At 27.4% G+C, this 12,825-nt stretch overlaps 1 protein-coding gene across 1 annotated transcript in view; it reads right to left on the bottom strand.

Moving 5' to 3' along the window:
- The window catches only part of LOC113370687 (fibrillin-2-like), a gene marked incomplete in the record, with an annotated part of 221,071 nt that overhangs the window by 150,943 nt on the left and 57,303 nt on the right, over positions 1-12,825 (bottom strand). Inside the window, 3 exon segments of the mRNA XM_026611385.1 lie at positions 10,084-10,335; positions 12,351-12,473; positions 12,538-12,720. Of these exon segments, the coding sequence (XP_026467170.1) occupies positions 10,084-10,335; positions 12,351-12,473; positions 12,538-12,720 (558 nt within the window).

The raw sequence follows: 12,825 nt of genomic DNA, 5'->3' as shown, positions 1-12,825 counted from the left end.
ATAAAAATGTGTATAGAAAAAAAGTTATACGGAAAAGTATTAACAAGTGCACTTAAATTACTGATATCCACTAATTTTAAAAGTTTATATCACTATTTATTAGAATTTTGTACCAAAGTTTTGTTTCTTGAGTAAATTTTTGCAACAAAATCATGTTATAAATATTTTATTGTATTTTAATATATATTGAAATATATGTTTTGAGAATAAAAAAAAGTTTTATACGTGTTTTAGTAACTAACTAAAAATAAAATGACGTTCACTAAAAGTATCTTACTAAAATTTTCTTTAAATGTAAACTTGTATGCAGTTTCCATATTTTCTGGCTTGTAATTAATTTCTGGTACAAAATATGTTAATAACGTTTTAGTAAAGTTTCTGGAGAATTTTATCTAGTTTTTGCCTGTAAAGGCAGATTTGTAAAAATATGCATAGAAAAAAAGTTATACGAAAAAGTATTAACAAGTGCACTTTACTGATATCCACTAATTTTAAAAGTTTACTTCACTATTTATTAGAATTTTGTACCAAAGGTTTGTTTCTTGACTAAATTTTTGCAAAAAAATCATGTTTCAAAAATTATGTTAACATATAGTCAAATATATGTTGTAAGAATTAAAAAAAAATACATATTTTAGTAATTTTCTAAAAATAAAATGACATTTACTAAACTGATGGATATTTTTTAGGTTAAAACTTTTTTCGAATGTAAACTTGTATGCAGTTTCCATATTTTCTGGCTTGTAATTAATTTCTGGTACAAAATTTGTTAACGATGTTTTAGTAAAAGTTTTAGAGAATTTTATCTAGTTTCTTCCTGTGAAAACAGATTTATAAAAATATGTATAGAAAAAAAGTTATACTAAAAAGTATTAAGAAGGGCACTCTATATAACAATATTAGGTATATAAACTTTTACTTTACTTTGCGGAGATTTTCTAAAATCTTGGGCTTGAAGTTAATTTGCAGTAACAAATAAATTAATGATGTTTTAGTAAAACTTTTAGAGAATTTTATCTAATTTTTGCATGTAAAGACTTTTTTTTTAAATTTATATAAAACAAAAGTTACAATGAAAAGCATTAAAAAGTGTATCATATATAACCATATTAGTCATATAAAACTTTTAATCTGCTTTGCGGAAAGATTTTCCAAATTCTTGGGCTATTAGTAAATTTCCAGTAAAAATATGCCTATAACGTTTTAGTAAAATTTTATCTAGTTTAAGCACGTGGAAACACATTTACAAACAAATAAATCAAAATACCAAAATACAAACTGTAAAAAATGCACCAAGTTCAACAAAAGAAAAAAGAAAAAATTGTACTTAAGAAAAACTTATTAGCAAATTCTTGGACTTGTCTGAATTATTAAATATTACCTGTCGGGTAATATTTACGAAAACATGTTTACTAACTATAATTTTGTAATATTTTATCTACATTTTGCACGTAAAATCAAATTTCGACAAATATCAAAAAAAAAGTTATCAATAAAAAGTGTAAAAAAAACTATACCAGGAAAACAATAAATCCAGTACTAATTATTAAAGTTGTATTTAAGTTCTAGTTGTTTTTCTATGATATTTACGAAATTTTGTTATTAACAAAAACTTGCGAGAATTTTATATAGATTTTGTTCCCAAATACGAATTTATAAAAATGTGCAAAATTTAAAAGATTTATTAAAACGTTTCAAAAAAATGCACCACACACTGAACAATATAGTAAAAAAGAATTCTCTATAGCAAGGTTTAACAATTTTTTTCCAGTAAACCAAAACGATTTTTGATTGGATTTTTGGATTTTCATAAAAATTCAACCTTTATAAATTTTAGCAATTTTTCATTTATACTACATATATGTAAAACTTTGCTTTAAAACACAAATGTACACATTGAATAGTAAATTTATCACATCGATATAAAATCCATTTTTTCCAATAAACCGAAACCGATTTTTGATTAAGTTTTTAGATTTTCATAAACTTTAAACCTTTATAAATATTTGTTATTACTAATTTTTTTAATTTTTATCGTTTTGGAAAAATTATGGATAGTTTTCCGAGAACGCGACACGTCCGATCGGGCGGGCGATCGTGTATCGACTATTTATTAATACGAACTGAGAGTAAAATCGAAAATGTTTCTTTCGGGTCGAAAATCAGTGTTTCTCAATATTTAGGCCTATTGGCAAGTTGCAGAACCATTGATATATAAAATAGAAGTAACATTAGTATTGTGTGGTGTATTAAAAATGATTACTATGTACGTAAACGGACTCTACTGACGAGCAAAATAAAAATAAGTCTCGATTTTTGAATTCGCAACATTGCTCTCTGTGGATCAGAGATGTGGACTCTAAAAAAAAATCCTACCGAGAAACAAAATGAGTCTTGATTTTTTAATTAAATAAGGACTCTACTGAGGAGCAAAAAGACGACGAGTGAGTTCTACAACCAACTTCTTTTTATGTTTACAAGAAATTTGTTCGATTTTTTTTTAAGATTTTTGTGATAATTTTGACATTTTTTGAAAATTTTGATAAACTTTTAAAAGTTCAAAATTTATTGAATTAATTTTTTAAAAATTAGGAAATTATAAGTATTCTTAAATTTTTGTAAGAAACCGATTTTTTTTAAATTTTGATATTTATAAAAAAAATTCGAAATTTAGATTTCTTTGATGAAAAATTTCGAAAATTTGAGTTTTATGAAAATTTTCAAAATTGCGAAGTTTTTTGTAAAAGCATTTTTTGCACACCGTCTACACAAGCAAAAGGTATTTTGAATTAGTCTAATCGGATGATCCGTTCTCTCAAAAACTGAATTGTTTCCCTCTGTTTTCGAAACGGCTAGACTTGCCTCTGCCAAAAACTAATCAGCCCGACTGCTTATTAATAAGAATCGAATGCTTTTTGAATTATTCAAATCGGTTGATACGTATTCTCGAAATCGTCGACGAAACTTTGTATCCGCACACGCACACACACACGCACACACGCACGCATGCATCCATTTTATGCCAAAATGTTCAGAAACCTATGAAACGTAAAAATATGCAAAAATTTTCATTTTCGATTTTTTGCGATTACTATAACTTGCCCTACGGGAAGTTAGAAAATGGACTTTACTGAGGAGCAAAGTAAAAAAAAAAGACTCGACCGACGAGCAAAATAGAGAAATAAAATTAACGACTGTACTAACAAGCAAACTAGAAAAGTAAGAAAAAGAATTATTATGAAAACAAAAAAATATACGTCGCAGATTAATAAACTAGAATAATTAGAAAAGGGACTCTACTAACGAGCAAACTTGAAAAAATAGAAAAGGATTAGAGAAGACTTGCAAACTAGCAGATGAAGAAAAGAAATTCTATCTTCTCTATCTACTGATGAGCTAGCTAGAAAAAATAGAAAAGGGACTCTACTGACGAGAAAGAACTCTACTGTAGACCAAACTAGAAAAATGGGAAAATAGACTCTACTGACGAGCAAACTATAAGAAGAAAAAATGGGACTCTACTGACGAACAAAATAAAAAATAATAGAAAGGACTGTACTGCTGAGCAAATTGGGCAAATGATGGGCAAACTAAACCTCCACTGACAAGCAAAATAGTAAAAAAAAAGATGGGACTCTACTGACATGAAAACTAAAAAAGAAAGATAAGGAACTCTACCAACAAGTAAACTAAAAAACCAAGAGAAAATATTGTATTATCAATTACATTAAAATAATATGGTAAGGGACGAGCAAATAGGAAAAGTGCTTTATGCAATAGGGTGGTACCTAATATGGACATTTTTGAATTACTTCGCATTTGAGCCCTTGGGAACAAAGAAATTCGAAAATGTCCATATTAAGGACTACCATAATATATATATATATATATATATATATATATATACATACATACAGCTATATATATTTACCGTTATTTTATGATTAATGAATATTTTTTCTATTATTTAATGGACGCGGTGCAAATGTGACCCCTGAGGTCAATTTCAACACAATCGTTATTATGTTTGCTCTCGTAATTATAATAATAAATATATAAACAGACAAAGCATTGTACCTATTGGCGAGTTACTAAATGCAGAACTTCCTGAATCCATATAATGGCCTGATAAAAAGTAAACAATGTACTATATTTTGGAATATTAGTGAATAAAAAGATCTGGTTTGTTCCAATTTGATCTGACGCGATTTCTTTACTTAGTACGACATTTAAAATAGATTTTTTTTAAATACTTAGTTGGTTACAATCGATTTGGTTTAATATTGTAATTGATAATGCTAGATTTCATTAATCCATTTCTCAAAATCGTTTTAAAAATCTTATTCGTCATCGTTCTAAATTCTTATAAACGATAACAAAAGAACAAGTTTTTACCTAAACGATTCGAATGCCCTAGATCAAAAAATCAATAATCGTTTGACCGATAACAAATTATTATGCAAACAACGAATAAACTATTTAAAAAAAAAAACAAAATAATCTTTTTAAATTAGTTTAGCAGAAACTAGATAAAATTTAATAAAATACTATTAAAATATCTTTTACTGTCCAATGTGAAAATTCTATATAAAACAATTTTGAATTACAATGTTTATACAGCGCAAGATTGAATTGAAATATTTGGGACATTTTTCTACATTTGTTTGAATAACTGAAAAACTTTGTTCCGGTCATTCTTTTTAAATTAGTTTAGTAGAAACTAGATAAAATTTATTAAAATACTATTAATGAATCTTTTACTGTCCAATATGAAAATTTTTTATATAACAATTTTGAATTGGAATTTTTATACAGTGCAAGTTAGAATTGAAATTTTCAGGACATTTTTCAACATTTGTTTGAATAATTGAAAAACTTTGTTTCGGACACTCTTCTTAAATTAGTTGTTTAGCAGAAACTAGATAAAATTTATTAAAATACTATTAAAGTATCTTCAATATAAAAAAAAAATTACATTTTTCTACATTTGTTTGAATAACTAGAAAACTTAGTTCCAGTCACTCTTTTTAAATTAGTTTAGCCAAAATTAAATGAAACACAATTTTATTAGATTAAAACTTGTCAAAGAAAATTAAGCGTTATAAAGTCTGAGCAACCATTATCAAATGTAAGAAAAAATAATAAAATCATGATCAAATCTGATGAAATAGGGTCAAATCTTATAAAACAAAATAAAAACTGCAGAAATGTGATCTAACATAAAAAATTTGGATCAAACATGAAAAATTTGGATCAGACATGAAAAATTTAAATCGGACATGAAATATTCAAATCAGACATGCAAGATTCAAATAAAATAAGAAGGACTAATCTGATGAAACAAGATCAAATATAATCAAAATCTGGCAAAACATAAACAAACCCAATGAAATCCAATTCATATAAAACACTCAATTAGTTCTGATCAAATGCACTTTTATAAATCTACTATTTTTTCTCTTAATTCAATTACCGTGTTTCAATTTAAAATAAATATCTTCAAGATGTCTTAGACTAATGTTTATTTAGGAAATTATTTCGGTAAGTGCCTTTTTTGGGTGCATGCCTATCTATGACTATTTACATAACTTTTATCACCTTTCAAATGAGCACTTCATCAATTATCTGAAGTGACAGTTAATAAATATTAAAGTACCAAATGGTTCGGTTATTGTGGTTAATTTTTATTAATTTTATTTATTTAAACCTTAACTGTAACCTTAACAGCTGTGAAAAATAATTCCAAAAATTTTCAAAAATATGATGAATTTAATGTTCTCAAAATTAGTCAACTTTGACTTAAAATTTATATATAAATTTTATTTTACGATGTATGTCCGCGATAAACTCCGAAACTACTGAACTGATTTTGATAAAATTTTGTATACTCTTATATTATAGTCCAACTTAAGAGATAGGATAGCTTTTATCTTAATTATTAATCTCAATATTTATTTATAAGACACCAGTGTGTATTTACCCGTTAGTTATGTATGAGTGTTTGTACATATGTGTCTATTATATATTATGTTAATTTTATTCGTCCATTTACGAATTGAAAAATCATGTTTTGTTTCAATTTACATGATATTTAAATCGGGAATGCAGTATGTAAATTTAATTGCGGAAACGAAAGTGTTGCATATGAATTGAATTGATTTCTACAAAGATCTATTATAATAAGAGATTATAATACATACATATAATACTTGGATTTGATTTTGGTCGCAGATCTAAGGATATATTTATATACTTCATATTGTAATATAAAAATTCTCTTTCAGTTGAAACAAACGCAAAAATTAAAAAAAAAAAGCATAGTTATGTGACTCGCCCTAATACTTGTATAGATTTCGGATACTTTTTTTACAATTTGTTAAATAACTCGAAAATTTTGTTCCGGGTACTCTTTTTTAGTTAGTTTAGCAGAAACTAGATAAAATTTACTAAAGTTCCATATGAACTGTCTTATACACTTTGATACAAAATTTTTGAATAGATAGTATAAACTGCCTTATATACTCCAAAGCAAAAATTTAAATTTGGCTTAAATATTCTTGACATTTTTCTGCATTTTTTAAAATTACTAAATAAATTTGTTCCGGGTACTCTTTTTTAATTAGCTTACCAAAAACTAGATATAATTTACCATGATTCCTTAAAAATAATTTTCATTTTATTTCATTTATATTTATATTATTTTATATACAAAATTCCGTTTTATATACAACTCGTCTTTGCATTTGTATCCCATGAAGATTTCGAATTACAAAACGATTTAAATTTAAATGCATCATGCAAGCAATGTTTCTTCGATTCCTTACTTTGTCTAAAAATTATCTACACGCTATGTTAATTCATAGCATTGGTGTCAAAAATTTCATAAAGAAGAGCCAAATTGAGAAATTAGCAAGAAAATTTTAAATGAACCTAAATTGAAATCAAATATATATACTGTGCAAGTATGGACTAAAATATATTCAGCACATTTTTCTACATTGCTTTAAATATCTAGAAAATTTGGTTCTGGATACTCTTTGCAAATAGTTTAACAGAAATTAGATAAAAATTATCAAAATAAAATATGAACAATTTTTTATCGACACATATAAAATTTTTATGTAAAACGACTTTGAATTGGTGTACTGTGAAAGATTGGATTGAAACATTCGGGACATTTTTCTACATTTTTTCAAAAATTTATTAAAATTTTATGTGAACAATCTTTTTGAGTCCGATATAAAATTTTATACAAAACAAATTTGAAATCGGCTCTTGTTCCGACCTTTGAAATTCTCCATGGATACATGAGGTATCAAAATAACTTCTAACATATAAATTTTGATTGCAATGTTTGCTGTTTTTATTTCTAAATTTAAAATGTTTCCTAAACTTTATTTTAGTCTCAAAAAAATCTCAAAAACCGCACATTGTGCTTAATAATCTTTAGAATTATCTCTAAATAGCACATTTCTCGTGGGCTCGTCCTTACTCAATAAACCGGTAATGGTACTTTGCGGTTCAACATAAGTTTATTATTTTTCAACATTGACCTCAGATGGACAAGATAAGGTCTACGAACCTCAAAAGATCTTCAAAATCTTAAAAGAACAAAACAAAACTGCCATTTAAAACCTTAAAAGAAAGAACCTTAAAAGTGTGGCGATATCAAGCAGGCTGGTTTTGATTAGTAAAAAACAATGGGACATGTCATGGATATTTTTGATATCGAAATATTTTTACAGTTAATAAATTTATATTTTTTTATTATGTTGGGAGTTTCTAATTTAATATATTATCATAATCATTACGACTCCCACATTGGTGACCCCGACTCATGGATATTTTTGATATCGAAATATTTTTATAATCAATAAATTTGATATATTTTTTATGTTGGGAGTTTCTAATTTAATATATTATCATAATCATTACAACTCCCACAAAAGAACAAAACAAAAATGCCATTTAACAGAATATGTAACTAGTAACAGAGTTTTATATAAATTTTTGTTAGTGAGTATATAAAAAGATGTATACAGAATTTGCACAATTCAAAGTCGTTTTGCATAATTTTTTTATATGGGTTCCTAAAAAATTGTTTATACATATTTTTAATAAATTTTATCTAGTTTCTGCTAAACTAATTTGTAAAGAGTTCCCGGAACAAAGTTTTCAAGTTATTTACAAAAATGTAGCAAAATGCCGCCTGATTCCCAAGCATCTAAACAAGCACATCTGTAATACAAAATTCCTCTACATTTCTTTTTAACGACTTGAAAATTTTGTTCTGGGCACTTTTTACAAATTGGTTTAGCAAAAACTAGATAAAATTTACTACAATTCTGTATAAATATTTTATATGCTCGTATACTAAATTTTGAAATAAATTTAGTGTAAAGTCGCCTTTATATGTCGTGTAGATTTACAATGCATATTGGGATTGGGTACATTTTTCTACATTTTGGTAAATTACTCAAAAACTTTATTCCGGGCACTCTTTTAAAGTCATCTTAGCAGAAACTAGAAAAAATTCCCCACGACTTTGTATATTTACGAAAATGAATCAAGTGACTTTTTTCACAAAACTCTAAAATTTTCTTCCGGCTATTTTTTTCTTAAGTCATCTTAGCACAAACTAGATAAAATTTACTACAATTCTTTATAAACAGTTATACACTTTAGTACAAAAATTTTGAATAATTCAAACACTTCGCCTATTCCTAATATTATATTTTCTCGACATTTCTGAATCAAATGAGGCCGAATTTGGAAAAAGTATGCGTATGTGTTTGGACAGACGTTTTACCTTAAATCAACATTTTAAACTTGCGCTGTATAAAAATTCGATTTCAAAGTGTAACTTTTATATAGAACATTAACAAACTGTTTATATTTTTTTTTTAACAAATTTTATCTGATTTCTGCTAAAGTAATTTGTTTGCTAAAAAAATGTCTGCTAAAGTAACAACAAACAATTTTGTACATTTTATCAAATAACTCAAAAACTTTATTCCGGGCACTCTTTTTTAGTTAGCTTAGCAAAAACTAGATAAAATCTACCAAAAATCCTTGTAAACAATTTTATACACTTTGATACAAAAATTTTGAATAATTCAAACACGCCCTAATGCACTTTGCATATTTACAGCATATGAATCAGGGAACTTTTTTTACAGTTTCTTAAATAACTCAAAAATTTTCTTCCGGGCCCTCTTTTAAAGTCATCTTAGCAGAAACTAGATAAAATTTACTAAAAATCCGTATAAACAGTCCTATATACTTTGATACATAAATTTTGAATAGTTTGAACACACCCTAACGTATTTTGCATATTTTTTATATGTCGACCCAGAAAATTTTCTTACAGTTTGTTAAATAACTCAAAAATTTTGTTCAGGACACTCTTTTTTAGTTAGCTTTGCAGAAACTAGATAAAATTTACAACAATTATTCATAAACAGTCTTATACACTTTAGTACAAAAATTTTGAATAGTTTGAATACGCCCTAAAGCACTTTCCATATTTTTTACATATGGACCCGGAAACTTTTTTTACAATTTGTTAAATAACTCAAAAATTTTCTTCCGGCTACTCTTTTGAAATCATTTCAGCAGAAACTAGATAAAATTTACTAAAAATCCGTATAAACAGTCCTACACACTTTGATACAAAATTTTGAATACTTTGTACACGCCCTAATGTATTTTGCATATTTATAATGTATGAACCCAGAAACTTTTTTTTTACAGTTTGTTAAATAACTACAAAATTTTCTTCCGGCTACTTTTTTTAAGTCACTTTAGCAGAAGCTAGATAAAATATACTAAAAATCCTCAAAAACAGTCTTACACACTTTGGTACAAAATTTTTGAATAGTTTGAACTCGCCCTAACGTATTTTGCATATTTACAATATATGTATCAGGGGACTTTTTTACGGTTTGTGGAATAACTCAAAATTTTTACTCCGGCTACTATTTTTAAATAATATTACCAAAAACTAGATAAAATTTCCCACCGATCCTCATAAACAATCCTATACACTCCAATACAATTTTTTTTTTAAATCTTACTCCTTACCTTCACAATGGCTCTTAAGACCAGTCTGCTGGTATCCCTCATTGCAAACACACTGGTAAGTTCCCATCATATTTTCGCAGGCCCCATTCGAGCAAATACCACTATCCTTTGAGCATTCATCTATGTCTTTACAGGATTTTTTATCAGGACTCAGTTCGTGTCCTGGAGGACAATCACATTTGAAAGAACCGATTGTGTTATTGCAACGGCCACCTCGACATAAACCAGGATCTTGTCTGCATTCATCGATATCTAGGAAAAAATAGTAAGAATAGTTAGACATATATATATATATATATATATATATATATATATATATATTTCTGTGACAATTCTGCGGTAACATAGCATTGTCATGGCAACGAAAAGAAGAATCTTATAATAACTGCATCAAAGATTCTGTTATCATAACATTTTTCCTTGCTTGTTTATATGTAAAATACGCCTGATCGCATGGCAACTTGATAGACATTTTCATAATCTTCAATACCAAGAACAAGCATAACTAGTAGTGTATGGCATCGTGCCTTAAGGCAAATTGCTGGAACTTCCCGTACCGTAATGAAATATTCGAGAAATTTTAAACGTTTTCAAATATATTATTACACAAATACTGTAACTTTCATTATTTTTGCTATCTTGTTTGTTATATCTGAGCAAATCAAATGTAAATCATAAATCAATTTATCTCCAGAACATTAACAATCGTCATTTCATTTCGAATTCAATTTCAAAAAAATAGTTGCCTAATTTTACACAAAATCGCAAAAGTGCTCCCGTATAGTCACAGTCTAAAAGCATTTGCAAATAATTCTGTGTGACATTTTCATTTATACTGTGCTTAACTTGGCGGCATTTTCACATTTTTCAATAGTTTTTCACAAAATTGGAAAAATGCTCCAGTCTAAACGCACTTGGTAAGCATTTATACCAGAGTGGCGCTTAGACTGTGCTTAGCCTGGGTAATTTTTTGAATTTTTAATCCAAAATTACGAAAATAATTTATGAAAAATAAAAAAGATGTAATAATTTTTTATCCTCAAAAGCGAATGTTTTGTCAATACAAGCAGAAAGTTTTTTGGATCATTCAAATCGGACGTTTAGTTCACTCAAAACTGCTATTTTTTGCACATTTAGCTGTGTATCTTCGAAATGGCGGGACCTGTCTTTCCCAAAAACTAATCAGCACATCTCACCATCAATAGGAATCGAATGTTTTTTGAAGCATTCAAATCGGTTGTTTCGGCCCGAAAACGTGACTGGAAATTTGTATCCATACATACATACACACACATCCATTTAGTTTCTGAGGTATGCCAGTAAAATGTTCAGAAACCTTCAAAACGTCGAGAAATGCAAAAAATTTCATTTTCGTTTTTCGGCCCATTACTACTCTATTATTATATATATTACCCTACGGAAAATTGAAAAAAAAAACAGTTAAAAGCCCTAGATGCCACAAATAAAAGAACAAAGTTTTCAGAATTATATCACATTTTAGTTCGGTTTCAACTAAGAAAGTATTTTTTATTTCGTAAAATTTTAGAGTAAACAAAAGACACTTCTAAATAACAAATCGATAGGCGTGCTCAGTTTTTAGCAATCATATTTTATTAAACTAAAAAACAATTAAATATTTGAAATTAATTAATTAAAATTGTTCGGAATAGAATAAACTCGAGGTTTTGTTTAATTGTTTTTAGAACTAAAATTGACATTAACAATTATGCATCAATATGTAACTAATTTTTTTTAATTAATTAAAAGTTAAGTTTTTCATTTAAAAATGAATTATTTTTATTTATTCGAATTCTTATTTCACTATCAAAAATATACTTATATTCTCAAATGTAAAAATGAAACATGGATAAAGAAAAAATATTTTTAAAGTTATTTAATCCAGATCAACTATTATTTCTTAGATCTACTAATTAAAATTAAAATAAATTTGTTTACTATTCATAAAATCCAACATTAAATAAATTCAGTCAAAAACTTACACTAAATTTGTAAAAATTGATTTTTTATATGAAATTCGAAAACCGGTTAAAACCGGTTCTCTGGGAAATTTACAAATCGAAAACCGGTTTTCTGAAATGTCGGTTTTTGTATAAATCCGACTCATTTATCCCTATATAGTTTTCGGCCCATTACTATAACTACCCTACGGGAAGTTAAAAAAGCGTTGCCATGACAACGCTATGTTATAAGCTCTGTTACGGCAGAATTGCCCTATTACATTAATATCATGTTAATGATGTATTTACCAATGCATTCCTTGGTCATTCCGTTCATAAAACCTTCCTTGCAGTTGCATTCGAAGCTACCAGGAACGTTTTGGCACTCGCCTTCACCACAGACTCCATGGAGAATGTTACATTCATCAATATCTGGGGAAAAAAAGAATTTATATCAGTCGATAAAATAAATAAAAGTGTATCCTTTACCACTTACCATTACACTTGACTCCTTTCTCGTCCAAGGCGTATCCCTGTTTACATCTGCAGCTGTACGATCCTATATAATTAGTGCATCTGCCATTCTGGCACATATTGGGAAACTCTGTACATTCATTGATGTCCTTAAAGTCAATGAAGCCAAGTCCCTTCGGGCACATTTCATGGAATGCTTGGGTACCTGAAAAAAACAAATATCTTATATATAAAAATGAATCGCAAAATGTGTTGGTAAGCGCATAACTCAACAATGTCTTGACCAATTTGGCCAATTCTATTTCTAAAA

Source organism: Ctenocephalides felis, unplaced genomic scaffold (assembly GCF_003426905.1).
Source record: "Ctenocephalides felis isolate EL2017-DRISC unplaced genomic scaffold, ASM342690v1 CF-g0.4_SCAFFOLD_00845, whole genome shotgun sequence".
NCBI classification, from domain to species: domain Eukaryota; kingdom Metazoa; phylum Arthropoda; class Insecta; order Siphonaptera; family Pulicidae; genus Ctenocephalides; species Ctenocephalides felis.
The sequence above is the reverse complement of the archived record's forward strand: the minus strand, read 5'-3'. Positions and strand labels throughout refer to the sequence as shown.